Source organism: Dicentrarchus labrax, unplaced genomic scaffold (genome assembly GCF_905237075.1).
Source record: "Dicentrarchus labrax unplaced genomic scaffold, dlabrax2021, whole genome shotgun sequence".
NCBI classification, from domain to species: domain Eukaryota; kingdom Metazoa; phylum Chordata; class Actinopteri; family Moronidae; genus Dicentrarchus; species Dicentrarchus labrax.
Genome location: NW_026136715.1, coordinates 9678085 through 9694349, shown reverse-complemented (window position 1 = coordinate 9694349; position 16265 = coordinate 9678085). Strand labels below are relative to the sequence as shown.

General features: G+C 41.4%; 2 protein-coding genes across 20 annotated transcripts in view; both read right to left on the bottom strand.

Annotated features, from left to right (window-relative positions):
• Window positions 1-96: 96 nt before the first annotated feature.
• On the bottom strand, window positions 97-5543 carry LOC127376783 (transcription factor-like 5 protein). Of its 3 annotated transcripts, none has more exons than XM_051424035.1 (7): window positions 5323-5543; window positions 3167-4328; window positions 2913-3075; window positions 2651-2810; window positions 2347-2527; window positions 1211-1352; window positions 97-808 (listed from the first exon to the last, which is right to left on the bottom strand). In XM_051424035.1, the coding sequence occupies exons 2-7, from the start codon at window positions 3736-3738 to the stop codon at window positions 683-685; spliced, it is 1344 nt and encodes a 447-aa protein (XP_051279995.1). In that variant the 5' UTR covers window positions 3739-4328; window positions 5323-5543; the 3' UTR covers window positions 97-682. The 3 variants fall into 3 exon arrangements, with proteins under 3 accessions (XP_051279995.1, XP_051279996.1, XP_051279993.1); XM_051424036.1 differs by lacking the exon at window positions 5323-5543 and having other exon boundaries at window positions 3167-3746; window positions 4233-4599; XM_051424033.1 differs by lacking the exon at window positions 5323-5543 and having other exon boundaries at window positions 3167-4599.
• A 1919-nt stretch (window positions 5544-7462) lies between these two features.
• The window catches only part of si:ch73-181d5.4 (uncharacterized), a 31826-nt gene continuing 23023 nt past the window's right edge, over window positions 7463-16265 (bottom strand). For 3 of the 17 annotated variants that reach the window (XM_051423947.1, XM_051423949.1, XM_051423948.1), the window contains one exon: window positions 7463-15997. In XM_051423947.1, the coding sequence (XP_051279907.1) occupies window positions 7986-15997 (8012 nt within the window). In that variant the 3' untranslated portion in view covers window positions 7463-7985. The remainder of the gene's footprint in view (window positions 15998-16265) is intronic. The other 14 variants (XM_051423961.1, XM_051423960.1, XM_051423950.1 and 11 more) reach the window with 14 other exon arrangements.

The following is a 16265-nucleotide window of genomic DNA, read 5'->3' as shown; positions in this document are numbered from 1 at the left end:
TCTTCTCTACATATCAAATGAACAGTCTGTACTTCAGAGTAATATGCTTAACACTATGAAAGTAAAGTAATCCCATTAATTCTCAAAAGTAGCAACACTTATATCGATGTAAAACACTTAAATATGTGATTAAAGAATAAATATTTGTGGACAATAAAACTGAACAATATACTGTATGAACAAAGTTTAACAAAAGTAAGAAAAAAAACAACAAAATCAAGCATATAAAAGATGCACATTAATGAAAATTTGCTTCATGTATGATAGCTGAAGAGCTGAAATCTAATCGTAAGAGCATTCTCTTGTTTTTCAAAGAGAAACAGTGCCCCCTATGTATGACTTTATGAAAATCCCTGTATACAAATGTCTGTCGAGGGGGAGAAAATGTATCAGCGGAAACGCCAGGACAGTTCAAACATTGGCTTGATACAGTAAGGTCTTTAGATGCAGCTGGAGAAAACCACTTTTGAGCAACGCACGGCCTCAGACTGAAAACCTTGCCCTTTCTATATCACTGTAAAGGAGTCAGGATCAGAGCTCCCCTCAAAAGGACGCTTTTTTTGGCCATTTTAAAATGTTACAACACGTCAGCCAAACTCACAACCAGACCTCATGGGACAACCCAAGTGACTAAAATGTACTAAAATATCTGGCTGAGTTATTTGATAAAACAGTGAGGGGGTCATTGCTCTACACTGAGAGGAATGCTCAGTGTCTCGTCCATCTCCCGGTGGATTGGGTCTTCGCTTAAAGAAGAGCCAGATTTAAGAAAGAGTCCTTTCTCAACAGCGAATGCCTTCTGAAACTCCTGTAAAGCAGGAATAGCACATTACTGTGGTTAATGACAGATAATACCAGTCTGTGTCTAATTGTCTTAATTTGCTGCCATGTATTTTTTTTTTAACAGAAATCAATTTCCACAGACTGCAAATCTACAACACTAGATGAGATGGATGCACCGCAGTAAAATGATAAAGTTTATTTGATTTTAGACTGTAAAAGTAAAACAAATTTATTTGACTTGAACATTTCTTAATAACAAAAGTCATATAAAGTCAGCTGTGGTACTTATTACTCAGGCAGCAAGAGGGAATCTAATTAAGCTCTCATCTTCCAGCTCCAGGTTTCTAGTCTCAAATAATTCAGTTGCAGGGTGATGAAACCAAATGCTTTTCATCAATAACTCCAAGATTAAACCACACAAATGTACCTCTTTGAAGGTGTCTCCATATGTTTTATTGATGTATCTGAGGAAGGCCGTGGTCCACTGCAGGGTGGTGACTTTGTCTGTATCTGACTCACAGAATGGCACCAGCATGTTCAGCTCATCACAGCACGAACGAATCCTCTTCCTGCACAACAGCAGAGATGATACAGATGTTTAAAATCAGTGTTTCTCAAACTTTACTAACCTGTGACCCTGTTCTTTGAGCCTAAAGTCTCATATCCCAGTTGATTGGCTTATAGAAGACACTGTGATCTATTTGGGAACCTGGAGCCATTTTTGCTTGGAAAATTACTTAACTGATAAACAGATTATTTGCAGACTCATTTTCTCATCAATTAATAATCAACTATATGTTTCAGCGCTTATGTTATACCCTCAAAAATTCCCACTATGTTAAATTTAAAATTTTTTTATTTTAAAAAAAATATTAAATTTTTTTTAAATTATTTATTTTAAATTAATAAATAATTATTTATTTAAAAATTTTTTATTATTTTTTATATATTTATTTTTAATAATATTTTTATTTTTTTTTTTTTTTTTTTTTTTTTTTATAATTAAAACAATTACTAAAATCCTCCTCCCACTTTTTTTTTTTTTTTTTTTTTTTTTTTTTTTTTTTTTTTTTTTGTTTGGGGGGGGGGGAAAAAAAAAAATATTTTTTTTTTATTTTTTTTTTTTTTTTTTTTTTTAAAAAATTTATTTTTTTTTTTTTTTTTATAATAAAAAAAGAAAAAAAAAAAAAAAAAAAAATTTTTTTTTAAAAAAATTTTTTTTTTTATTTTTTTTTATTTTTATTATTATTATTTTTTTTTTTTTTTTTTGTGGTTAAAAATTTGTTTTTTTTTTTCCTTTTTTTTTTCCTCTTTTTCCAAAAAACAAAAATCTGATTTTTAAAGGAGGAAATAGTGTACAGTCAGTGAACGAGGGAGTAGTAGTGACATAAGCTAGGCACAAACACTTAACAATGTTACTAACATTACAACACAACCCAAGGTAATATGACCAAGAAGAGGCCCCATCAAACTGTGACTAAAACATACAATAATATTTACATTATTAGTCACATATTGTGGAGGGTGCGCAGATACCTTCAGCTGTTAGTAATGGCTGCTCACCTGCGTTCCCTCTCCTTACTGTTGTGTCTCTCCCGCCGCTGGCTGAGTGACATGTGAGATCGAGCTCTTTTCCTGGTGCTGCTGGCTGATTCTCCAGCGGAGTCTCGGGCTGCCTTGATGGTTTGCGAGCTGTGAGTACCAGCATGTTTCCTGGAGGCAGCAGCAGGGGTCGCCACATCGTCTATGAAAAAGATGAGCGTGAACAAGACACAAACATAACCCTTCATGTATCCGCAGTGTAGTACAGGAGATGACAACATAACTCAACTTTAGAAATAAGATTGTTTAGAGTGCTGATTATTACTTTCTATGTTCACCAAGTGCTGCTCCTCTGTTGGGTTGCCGCCATTTGTATAGTGAGTTTTTGTAACAACCCTCTCCGGGCAGAAGTTAAACGAAAAACTCTTGGGGATGATTAAACCTTGATGCTTAGGTTCAACCATGTGAGGAATATGGCCAATCACCTGTGATTAAAACAGGAGAAGAAAAAGTTAAATAATAAATTCCATCTATGTCTCCTACAAAGCTGTAAGAAAGTGCATTTAGATTATTTTCTTTCAGCATACTTGTTCACACATGTTGGTGACTGGGTTAAATACCGGTACACCCCCTACAAACGGGCTGGAAACCTCAAAAGGATTTGCTCTTTCAGTTTTCATCCACTTCTGCATTTGGGGATGCATGGCGGCCTCTTGAGCCTCAGCAGACTGCTGAAGCATCGTCAAAAAACTGAAACACAACAGAGATTTCATTACAAATGTGTACATCAGGAGCATTATGGGGATACTAGATAGCAATACAGTGTATTAGTGACACCTACTTGCTAAGAACGGCAGACTGAATATCGTGCTGTCTTGGGGCGTCTGAAGGCATAGTGTTAAACCTTTTCTCCAAGCAAACTCTGGCAGCTGATCTGGATCGCTTTTGTGAAGATACGCTGCTGTTGGTTCGTGATTCAGTGGGACTGTCCTCGCCTCTGACCCTGGCCAGCACAAAACCCGGGACCTCTCCATAAGAAGCTGGCGTCTTCTCCCCTGGCATCACCAGACAGTGTTCATCCGTGGAAGTCGACAGATCAATAGCTTGGGTGGTTGTGAAGGGAGATATCATTGTGGATCCAGTGGTGTCTTTAACCATCACTGTAGCAGGGTGGGATCTGGCATCTGGCCCATCTGGAGGTGCGGTCTCCATTTGGGCCTGGATGAGGTGCTGGAGGTGCGTGTACTCGACCTCTGACATCTCCATCATACCAAGCTCGGTTCCCAACATCTGCCCCTGTTCGTGTGCTGAACATGCACCTTGGCTGAAAATCACCCCAACACACTCACAGGTGTGTTCTTTGAACGAAGGTGAAACGTGGATGGCTTTACAAGCTGAGGAAAACGATGACATGCTTCACTCTAGAGACGGGATACAGATAATAAAAAGATATGTCTATACAATGCCACCAGAACAGAGCATGTAGCCTCAGCACATGTTAACCTCTACGTTAGCTAACTGCTGCGTCACTGCGCGAGTGTTCACATTATTAAAAAATTAACATCTCTAAATTATTTATTTTATTATTTTTTTTCAACTTAGCCAAAACAAACTAACACAATTAAACAATTTATACACAATTCCTAAGATATTCGCGGTTTAGAAATAGTCCGTAATTACAAAAGCTAGCTCGTGAATTTAGCGAACGAGGAACTTTAAGCTAACGAGGAGAGCAGACGTTGGTCGTACGTTAACGTCAAAATGTGGATTAAAAACAACTTCAACCGATAAGTTATTATTATTAACGCCACAACATTTTCTGCAGTCAATTATTAAGTCGTCTAATATTTAAAGGGTGGACATTAAATAAGCTGCGGTAATAATTAAGCTCTCTTTATGGGCCTTACTGTTCTCATGTAACGTTAAACTCCGTGGACCGTCGGTAGTAACGGACGTTGTCGTTCAACTCCCGGACGTCGTTTTCACTCTTCTGGCCCTCACAGCTGAAGGATTACTCAAATGTCAAATTTTATTTTGTACAGACAAAAAATAGACCGAAACAATATCCGAAATGTCATAAACAACCTTTTTTATGTACTTTTACTCATGTACTTTACTAAAGGAAGAGTTAAAATGCTGGTGTGTTATTTTCTAGTTTCATTAGATGTAGTTGTCTTCACTACATTTCAGATGGCAATATTGAACTTTAATCCATATATTATATAAATAAATATTATTCAGTGTTGTAAACAGTGGTGGAAAGTACTATATGAATTTCCCCAAGGGGATAAATAAAGTTATTATACATTATATTGTGATTACTGTTATTATTAGTACTGAACACTACAAATTTGAGTTAGGCTACTTATACTTTACTCGAGAAGGCAATTTCTTACTTACTAATTACTTTTAAGAGGTAAGATAGATATAAAATATATTAATCTCCCCCATCAGAATCAGCTCCAACTCATCAACTACTACAAGAAAATGTTAATTACACATGAATTCATCCGTAATAATACAAAAAACAATAATAAAACACTCATGGGGGTTTACAGCATTATGCATACTATGAGTATTACTTACTCTTCATAATAATATTATAATAATATTTACTTGCTGATAACACTTCTGCAATTTTACCTAAGCAATATTTTATTGGGGACTTTTACTTGTATTGCTTTAATTTAGGTAGAAGATCTAAATTATTTATCTACCCCTGGTTTTAACACTATCCAACATTACATGAAGTAGTTTTGCTTAGCTATAATACTGTAATAAGCTATAATATGAGCTATAATAATATTTATTACAGTGTTTTTACATTGAGGCTGCTAATTACTTCTTCCACTACTTTTAAAAAGTATTAGATGGAAGGTTTTTACACATCAAAATATGTTTGCAAATATCCCAACAACCTGCAGAAGCTTAGGCTGTCCGCTGAATATGACAAGACTAGTAAACAACTATTAAAGGGTTGTTCCATAGTTTTCCCACCATTGTGATTGTCATGACAGTGAGGATGGAAAAGAACAGCTGGCTTCATGTATGGCTGTGTGGGGTGATGGAGTTGAATCTAGTAAGAATATAAAACATCCCATGATAAGGTCAGCAATCAGGGTCATGGCTGGGTTCAGGTCACACTATCATTGATGTGTATCTACAGGTGAGACTACATTAGACCAGGCCAATCAATATGTGATTTTTCTTTTTGTTAATATTACATATTGACTACTTTCAGCATTAGTAGGAATCACCTGTGGTTTATATTCCTTATTAATATGATAAATACATATGATTAATAAGAAAAATCTAAAATAATAATGAATGTTAATAACTTTGCAGCACTGGACCGAACTGATAACAGTACATTATTTTTATCTCCTTTCTGGCAAGTCTGGCAGTTAAGTTATAGTGACAATCTGTAACAACACTACATAATTTGTGGTTAAGATACTATTTACTGCAGTTAAATAAAATCTTTGTACAACTATACCCACTTAAGTAGTAATATGACAATGTAATATAATCTATTACAAGTGAAAGTAAAGCATTCAGCATTTTACAGTAAATGTATACGTATTATCATATTATATATGATATAATTATATTGTTAATACTGATGCATCAATGTGTAAGTAGACTTTTATTGTTGTAGCTAGTTGAGGTTACTACTACTTCTGTTAGGTAGTTTAGTCCAGCTCCCTCCAAATGGTCACAAGATAAATGTGAGGGGTTGTGATAATTATTGGGAGAGAAGAAAAAGTTTTGTAACACAAATATGAATTTGTTTTATATACTTTTTTTTAAAAAAAATCTTTTTTTGGATAATTTTTACCTCATGTGACTGACATATACGACATTATTAGTTTTGGGCCTTTGGGCCTTGAAAAGTTAAATTTAAGTGAAACCAACTGAGAAATTTGGTGAAACTGCTAACAACTCAAAGATTATCTGATACTTGACTACACTTTTGTAAGGAGTCAGAAAATTGGAAATCTCAGGTTTAATCTTAAACAATATGTTGTATTTTATAAGCCTATAATTAGTTTATTTTTTGTAATGTAACCTGTAACTGTCAGATAAATGTAGTGAAGTCAAAGTACAACATTTTCTTCTGAAATGGAGAAAAAGTATAAAGTAACACAATATGTAAATACTCTACTAAACCACTAAAGTACAAGTACCACAACATTATAGTTAAAGATACAGAACTTTAGTATATATCTACTGCTTAGTGAATGTTGTGATGCCTGACTAAGGATTTAAGATTCAACTGACCGTTGTCGCCCCCCTTTGGTAAGACATGAGCTTTGCATGTGGCTGTGAATGATGGACAATATCACTATAGGCAGACTCCGTCCTCCACTAGAATAGCTTTTTTCCCCCAAAGGACTTTCTCTCACTTACCTATTGTCTATCTCTATCTCCTTGTCACAGCAAAAGTCCTTAAGACACCTGAAAACTAATTAAAAGGTAGTGCTTGTAATGTGCAAAATACACTACATTACAGTGAAAACAACACAAGTCACTCCAAAACAAGGCAAACTGTGGCCCTTTCAAGATTAAAGATTTTATGGCCCAACAATTTGTATGATAGACAAGATTAAACAATGTGCCAAAAGAATTTTCCCTGGAATGGGGATTGTGTCAAAAACAGTTAAGCTCTATTCACTCTGGCTGGCACTGTTTTAAACTAGAGCTGGTAAAACCCAACTGAGGCTGGTCAACATTTCTAAAAAGTATTGAGAGTATAGAGGTTCCTATAACAAGTTAACAGCACATTTGTTTTTCTGTCTTACAATACTTACAACAATTTACTCATTTAAAGGTACTAGAGTATTCATATTTTATGTTACTTTATATTTCTACTCCACAACATTTCATAGGCAAATATTGTACTTTTACTCAACTAATTTTTTTAGACCTCTAATGTTAATTAGCAGATTAACATACAGTATATGTACAGTATATGATTAGCTAATAAGATTATATGAATTGTTATAGATTACCTTTCAAACCACAACCAGACCAAACCAATAACACATACACAAGCTTTTTTTCCCTGCATAATCAATGTCTGTACTCATGTTGCGATCAATCTAAATATTGATGACAAACTCAGACTAAACACAAATTAAAAAAGGTATGTCATTTTATTGACTTCTTGCATTCTAAAAGAACAATGAAACAAGCCATTTTTTAATCAGCATAAGAACATAAAAGCCAGACAAAGGCTACCGTACTGACACTATGGCTATGTTAAAAAACAATGAAACAAAAAGAAATGTACATTTTCAGTACAAAACATGTCTACTAGACTTATTTCAGACTACAAATACACATCAAGTAGCTGAATTTACCAGTGATCAGTTAAGAGGCATGTTGTCATAATCAAATAACAAAAATAAACACATCTACTTTGAATACATTAAGACAAACTAAAACATAATGAACTCAAATACCTCTGAGCATATCAAGCCATGTCTGATCTTTCATAATGCCTTGCCTGTAGGTCGTGTTGAAATTTAAATAAAACATAAACAGTCACTTCCCAGTGTGTGTTAATGTGCATTATGCTGTAATATCTTAATCCAATGAGACAATATTAAGCATTTTAGTAGTTCATCAGCCTAACTGAGTAGGGTTTATGAATGAGTCTAACTTGGCTTGACATCACTGTCCATACTTTGATTGTTTTTAGTTTCCTTGGCCTCTTCCTTTTTTTCTTCTGCACCCCTTGTACCTGCATCTAAAGATATGCTTAGACTTTTCTCCTGCTCCGGTCTTTGCTCTTTGACCAATTCTTTTTCTCGACTAAATGATCTACCTCTACTCCACTCCCTATCTGTTGGGTGACCTTTTTGTTTTCGTTTTGGACTGAAGACATCAGGATTGTTGATCACACGATTTGGAAAGCGTATAAGACCTTCTGTTGGAGTGGGAAGTAAGGCAGCTCTGTGTCTCTGAGGTTTTACTGCTTGTTGATTTTGGAGTTTGTTAAAACCAGGACATGAGTTTCCTCCACTGCTTTGAGCTGGACCTAGGGGCCCACTGTTCGGTGCAGAATGTGGATCACAAGGGCCTTGGAATCTGGCAACCTGATGAGGACTATTGAAGTTATGTGATGCTGGCTCTGATCCCCTTGAGTCTAACCCTAGGCCCTCAGTGTTTGTATCCCACCCCCCTGGCCCATGTCTTATATCTGAGCTCTCAGGGGCTGAGCCCATCATATGCGTTTTATCCAGCCCTAACCTTCTCATGTCTGGACCTCTCCTTTCCCTCCCAAAATCATGCTCAAATCCATGTCTATCTGTTTCTGGGTTTTCCATGTCCACACCTTGCTTTTCAGATCCTAGCTCCCCACAATCTGAAAACCTCCCATCAGTCCCTGGACCTTCCATGTTTGGATGTCTATTTTCAGGTCCTGGGCGTCTATGATCTGGACCTCCTCTTCTATCAAGACCTTCCATCTCAAACCCTCTTCTGTTAGGGCATGAATTCATGTCTGGACCTCCCCAATGAGCCCTAGGCCCTTCCATGTTTGGCCCTCCCATATTACCCCTGAAGTTTGGCTGCCTCCAATCATTCCCCATATCTGGTCCTGGTCCTCTCATACCTGGACTTCTTTTGTCATGGCCTTGTCCTCTTTTGTCTTGATCTCTTTCCCTTCTAAAAAACGGAGCTGGCCCCCGTCTGTTTGGCCCAGCACCCTTTCTATCAGACTCTCTCCAGTCATTTCCAGGTCCCCCCCTACCAGGCACTGGGCATGCCATATCTGAGTCATCCTGAACAGGCCCTGGACCCATGAAATCAGAACCACTCCAATCATCTCCTGTACCTCTCAAATGTCCTGGGCTTTCTTGGATAGGTTTTGATCCTCGGAAGTGAGCACCTCCCCAGTCATCTCTTCTATGTCTTAGACCTTCTGTATTTGGACGTTTTTGTCTGGTGCATGGGCCTCTAAAGTCTGGGCCAACTGATTTACTCCAATCAGTTTCTTGGCCCTCCATATCTGGACCCCTGCTTTCAGGACCACGGTCTCTAAAGCCTGGGCCTCCTGGTAGTTGTCTGTCAGGCCCTGGGCCTGGTCCTCTAAAATCTGGACCTCTTGGACCTTTCCTATCAGGCCCTGGTCCCTCCATAACGGGAGGTCTTCTTTCTGCCTCAGAACCCCTAAACTGAGGGCCTCCCAGAAAGCCCCTGCTGTTGCTTGTTCCCTCCATATCAGGTCTGATTTCTGGCCCAGGTCCTCTGAAATTCGGACCTTCTGGACCTCTCCCCCCAGGTACTGGACCCTCTATATTTGGACCTGAATGCTGAAGCCCTGATCTCCTCATGTTTGGACCTCCTGACCCTCTCCTGTTGGGCCCTGGACCCTCCATACCAGAATCTGGTCTTTCTGGCCTTGGTCCCCTGATGTCTGGACCTCTCCTGTCAGGCCCTGGGCCATCAATATTTGAATTTCTACTTTCTGGCCTGGAGCCCCTGAAGTGTGGTCCTCCCTGTCCTCTAGTGTGAGATTCAGGACCTTCCATACCTGGACCAGTTTGTTCAGGCCCCAGTCCTATGAAGTCAGGCCCAGGACCCCTCATATATGGCCCTTCCCTGTCAGGACCTAGTCCACCTATGTTTTGATGTCCTGGCCCTCTCCTGTCAGGCCCTTGACCCTGCATAGGAGGACCTCTCCTTTCACACTCCGGCCCTCTTATGTCTGGACCAACTGGTCCTCTCCTGTCAGGCCCTTGACCCTGCATAGGAGGACCTCTCCTTTCACACTCCGGCCCTCTTATGTCTGGACCAACTTGTCCTCTCCTGTCAGGCCCTGGTCCATCCATGATCAGACCTCTCCTGTCAGGCCCTTGTCCCTGGAATTCTAGACCTCCTGGTCCTCTCCTGTCAGGCTCTTGAATGTCCATAATGTGACCTCTCCTTCCATAGCCTGGTCCTCTGAAATCTGGACCTCCTGGTCCTCTCCTGTCAGGCCCAGGACCCTCCATTGAAAATCCTCTGCTTTCAGGCCCCGGTCCCATGAAATCTGGACCTCCTGGTGCTCTCATGTCCGTCCCAGGACCCTCCATAATGGGACCTCTTCTTTCAGGTCCTGGTCCTCTGAAATCTGGACCTCCAGGTCCTCTCATGTCAGTCCCAGGACCCTCCATAATGGGACCTCTTATTTCAGGTCCTGGTCCTCTGAAATCTGGACCTCCTGGTGCTCTCATGTCTGTCCCAGGACCCTCCATAATGGGACCTCTTCTTTCAGGTCCTGGTCCTCTGAAATCTGGACCTCCAGGTCCTCTCATGTCAGTCCCAGGACCCTCCATAATGGGACCTCTTATTTCAGGTCCTGGTCCTCTGAAATCTGGACCTCCAGGTCCTCTCATGTCAGTCCCAGGACCCTCCATAATGGGACCTCTTATTTCAGGTCCTGGTCCTCTGAAATCTGGACCTCCAGGTCCTCTCATGTCAGTCCCAGGACCCTCCATAATGGGACCTCTTCTTTCAGGTCCTGGTCCTCTGAAATCTGGACCTCCAGGTCCCTCAATAATGGGACCTCTTCTTTCAGGTCCTGGTCCTCTGAAATCTGGACCTCCAGGTCCTCTATTGTCATGCCCAGGACGTTCCATAGTTAAGCCTGTGCTTTCAGGCCCTGGTCCCCTGAAATCTGGACCTCCCGCTCCTCTAACATCAGTCCCAGGACCCTCTATAGCAGGACCTCTCCTATCAGGTCCTGGTCCTCTGAAATCCAAACCTCCAGGTTCTCTTCTAGTAAGCCCAGGACCCTCTATAGCAGGACCTCTCCTATCAGATCCTGGTCCTCTAAATCCTGGACCACCCGGTCCTCTAATGTCAGTCCCAGGACCCTCTATAGCAGGACCTCTCCTATCAGGTCCTGGTCCTTTGAAATCCAGACCTCCAGGTTCTCTTCTAGCAAGCCCAGGACCCTCCATAGATAAACCTCTCCTTTCGGGCCCTGGTTGACGGAAATCTGGACCCACTGGTCCTCTCCTGTTAGGCCCAGGACCCTCCATATGTAGACCTCTTCTTTCATGGCCTGGTCCCACAAAGTCCGGACCCCCTGTTCCTCTCATGCCAGGTCCTAGATTGTCATTAGTTGGACCTGTCCATTCAGGCTCTGGTCTCCTGAAGTCTAGACCTCCTGGTCCTCTCTTGTCAGGCTCTTGAATGTTCATAGTGTGACCTCTCCTTTCAGGTCCAGGTCCCATGAAATCTGGGCCTCCTGGTCCTCTACTGTCATGCATTAGGACCTCCATATCAGAACCTCTCCTTTCAGGTCCTGGTCCCATTAAATCTGGACCTCCTGGTCCTCCCCTGTCATGCATTGGGCTCTCCATATCAGGTCCTCTCCTGTCAGGCCCTGGACCAACCATATTATGACCCCTCCTTTCAGGCCATGGTCTCCTGAAATCTGGACCTACTGGTCCTCTCCTGTTAGGCCCAGATACTTCCATAGGTAGACCTCTCCTTTCATGGCCTGGTCCAACAAAGTCTGGTCCTCCTGTTCCTCTCATGCCAGGTCCTAGATTGTCATTATTTGGACCTCTCCTTTCAGGTCCTGGTCCCATGAAATCTGGACCTCCTAAACCTCTCCTGTCATGCTGTGGCACCTCCATACCAGGTCCTCTCTTTAACGGTCCCGGTGCCATGAAATCCGGACCCTCTGGTCCTCTCCTGTCATGCCTCGTGTCCTCCATGTTTGGACCTCTCCTGTCAGGCTGATGGACTCTGCATTCATCTGGCCCTTGCCAGTCATCTCTCACATCTGATCCTGGGCCGCTCCAATCTGTATCACTCATATGCAGACCCCTACCTTTATTTTGACTCCTCTGATCCCTCATATCAGGACCAATAAGACCTGGTCCTGGACCTCTCCAATCTGAATTTGTAATGTTTGGCATGGGACCTCTGTCTTCTTGGCCCACTTGTTCATTTCTCCTCTCTTGCCATAGACCCTGTATATTTCTTCCTTGCACATCTGCATCTCTCCTATTTGAACCTGTTCCTCCAATTTCTCTGCCTGAACTCCTGGTATGTGACTCACTTCTATCCCCCCTTGTATCTGAGGTACCCATACTACTCATATCTTGACAAGGCCCCATATAACTTCTTTCTGTCATATCTGGCTTTCTTATTTCATGCATAGTTTCTGATTCTCTCATGTCAGGGCACACACTCCTTTCAGCTCTTATATCTGGCCGTGGTTCCTTGAAATGTTCTCTAGGCCCACAACTGTCTCGTCCAGTGCAGGACCTGGTAGACCCACTTTCAGAATTTATGTTTGGCCCTGGTCCTCTCATGGGTACACCTCGCCCTCTTTGTGGTCCCCGCCTTTCATCTGTCATTGCTGGGCATATTCTATCTGCTCTTAGAACTGTACCCTTTGAACCTGCATTTGAATCTAAACTCTTTTCTCGACCACCACCCAACCTGCTCATTTCGGCATCTCTTCCTTGTGGCTGAAACCCCTTTTTCAGAAGGCCCCTTTCCTCTAAAACTGGACTGCCATCATGCCATGACTGCCTCTGAACTCTTCCTGAGCCCCTATAAGATGGACTTGCATTTCTTATATCAGGACTTCTGGGATCTATTATACCTCCACCTCTCCTAGCAGATCTCATATCCCCAGTGTGTGGACTAACACCTCTATCTTTTTGGCTATCTGACGAAGGGCCCTTCATGACTGGATCTCTCTTCTCATTCTGTAGGCCTGATCCTCCCATACGTGTATTGGTAACAGTTGGTACTGGGTTTGCGCTTTGCATACAAGAGGTTTCCATATCTTGCATAGAACCAATTCTATCAGTATAGTGATGTTTAACACCCACTTCTCTCATATTTGGCTCTAAAACCTGCATCCCTGTCCCTGGGGTCCCCACATATTTCCCTTGATGGCTTATTGCGAGGTCTTGTATGTGTGGTCCAGGAACCCAGTTGCTGGGGTTTATGTCTTGCATGCCTGGACCTCTCACATCAGCCCCTGAGAATCTAATTCCTGTTTCTCTTAGATGTGTCTGTGGTTCCCTGTGTCCAGGTTTTTTCATATCTGGTCCTGCATTTCTGTTACCTGGACCACTCATACGAGGTCTTGAATGCTTTGTCACAGGGTCTATTTTAGGTCCTGAGCCCTCAATATCTGAGCCTATAGGTGGATTTGAATGTCCTACCCCATAACCCAGTATTTCTGGGTGCTTTAAGCATGGATATTCCCCTTCTATCCTTTTGTCTGCCTCTATCATACTTTGATCACTGACACCTGGACCCTGTAGATCACAGGTTCTAAAGTCTGCATTTCTAACATTTGATGTGGGAGTTCCAACAGTAGGCCACAATATATTGGACATTGTTGATTGAACATCAATAGGCAGGCAATTACTTTCAATTTTAACAAGTGGCATTGAGACACTGGTCACAGGATCTGTGTTTTCCTCAATCTTAAGATAGTCACTATTTTCTATGTTGCTCGGTTTCATAAACTGTGGCTCTGGATCAGGGCTCTGAGGAGAATCTCGAATGGGTGGATCAATTTCTCTTAGAGGAATTGCACTATCAATTTTGCTATTAAGCAGAGTTTCCTGTGGAGAGGGTTTATCCACTTGGGTAGAAGAATCTTTATGTGTGTCATCATGGTCGCTGATTGAATTTTGAAGCTCTTCAGATTTTGGTGGTTCTGACATCTCAACCTTCACATTGTGAAGAAGTTCATGTGCACAGAGTGAAAAGTCTTTATCAGAGTTCTCAACCTTTTCATCAAGATTAAATTCTAATTGATCAGGGTCATTTTTAATGGCAACCAAGGTAGATGAGTTCTCATGGACTTGAGGGGAAGAATCTCTGTGCTGTTTTGGTGAAAGGGACATAGAATCTTTTCTTGTAGGAGATGATGGGGATCTTCTATGGCCACGAGAATGCCGGCGCGCAGTATGCTCCTTACGATGGCGACCCTGACGTTCAGAATGGTCTCTAGCTCTATGCCTGGACCTTTCCCTTTCACTTCTTCTGTGTCTATCCCTTTCTCTACGTCTCTGGGAATGTGAAGGAGAACGGTGCTGTGACTTTCTTGAAGGACTTCTATGACGGTCCCTTTCACGATGAGCCCGCCTCTTTGGTGACAGTCTTCGCTTTCTGCTGTGGTGTGAATTCAGAGGAGTGCCCATGCGGCTGGCACTATGCCCTGTTCTAGACAAAAATGAATCACAAGTCTTTACACTGCTTCCTTGAAATACATCCTCTTGAATTTCATTAAAAAGTGATTCATCCTCAGGATCATAAGCTACATCAGAATCTTCAATCTCTCCTGCAGAGGAATATTTGTCACTTTCCTTAACATTTTCCTGCGTTTCTTCTTGTTCTGTAACAGTTTCTCCATCATTTTTTAAATTAGGGATGGCAGTTGTGTCTTCTAGCGTAACAGTTTGTGAATCCACATTTGAACTGTCCACAGTCTCTGTAAGGTCGGTCTTGTCTGTTGACTCTGTTTGCATTATGCCACTCTGCACAGATGACAGTTGACTGGCAGGCAAAGATTTTGGTGGGGGAGACATCAGAGAATCAGAAACAGAAAAGTGAGCCATGAACATACCCACAGCCTCTCTCTGTTGGCGTAGTGCCTCTTCCTGCTCCTTCAACTGCCGTTTTTGCTCTTCAATTTGCTTATTGAGCTCCTCAAGCATCCGCTGTTGTTCAGTTAGTGTTGCAGCTGAGACAACCACAGTGCCTATAGGAAGGTTCTGAGTTACTTCAGCTGTGGAAGAAGTTTGTGATAGAGTGGGAGTGGGAGCTGGTGTAACTGCCTGGGTGGAAACTGGGGTTGGGGATGACAGAGAATCTGACAATTGAGATGGAACAGGGGGCTTTGTTACAATATCACCTTGAATATCTGCAAAGATAGTCTCGTCCTCTGGATCATAGGCCACGTCATCGTCTACAAACTCTGATTCTGCAGGGCCAACCGGCTTAATTTTTTCTATGCTGTGCGGAGCCACCATTCCATATCCCATTGCTGGATCATATTCCTCTTCTGGGTCGTATGGTCGGTCAAAGTCGTTTTCCTCCTCTTCTATTTTTTTGACTTTGGATTTCTGTCCATACTGTTGGACAATTGGGTCCACCATTGATCCAGACACCTGAGAAAACACAGGACGCTTCCTAACACTCCTGGTAACTGTTGTTGCAGAACTTCCATCAGAGGAGATGGAGTCAGTTTGCTTCTTGCCAAACAAACTCTTCAAGATAGTCTGCAGCGGTGTCTTAACACTGGATGCTGGTGTGGGATTCTTGTCAGAAACGTTATCAGAGGTGGACTGAGTGGTAGCAACAGCGGCTGAGGTAGAAACTGGAGGATTTGCTTTAACTGAAGTCAAAAGAGATGGTATGGTGACTGAGCCAGAAGAGGAAGACTCTGATGGTGACCCAGGACAAGTTGGTGAATCAGGAGGCGTGGTGTTAGCAGGAGTCTCTGGGTCATATGGTTGAAATATCTCTAATTTGTCAGAACCATACAGGACTGGAGGTTTTGGGATCCACATTGGGTCTTTGGACATATGAACTTTGGGTCTCTTCTCTTCAATATCCTGAGGCAAACTTCCTGGACGTTTTGCCTTCTGAATGATAGCCAGACCCAGAAGAAGATTAGGCCGTTTTTTTTCAAGCCCTGTGGAAAAAAAACAAAAAGTAAATAAATCATACAAATAAACATAAATAAATCATTAGAACAAGTTTACAATTGGCTTTATAGTTTCTCTAAATTGTTAACTTACAATTTTGGTCAAAAAGTTCAGAAAATTATACAGATTCACAAAATATATGGGTATTGGTCCAGGAGTGTTCATTGGGGCTGAAACCACTAATTGATTTATTTAAAACACCAATAATTAAAAAAACAAATGTTCTACAAGCCGACTTGACACCAAAACTACAGG

Bases quoted from the DNA above. Each gene is read 5' to 3' on its own strand.
- LOC127376783 (XM_051424035.1), bottom strand. From the start codon at position 3,738: ATGTCATCGTTTTCCTCAGCTTGTAAAGCCATCCACGTTTCACCTTCG. The intron at 2,528-2,650 runs GTAATAATCAGC...TCTTTTTCATAG, and splicing joins GCACTTGGTGAACATAGAAA to ACGATGTGGCGACCCCTGCT. The intron at 809-1,210 runs GTACATTTGTGT...CCTGCTTTACAG, and splicing joins ATGGAGACACCTTCAAAGAG to GAGTTTCAGAAGGCATTCGC.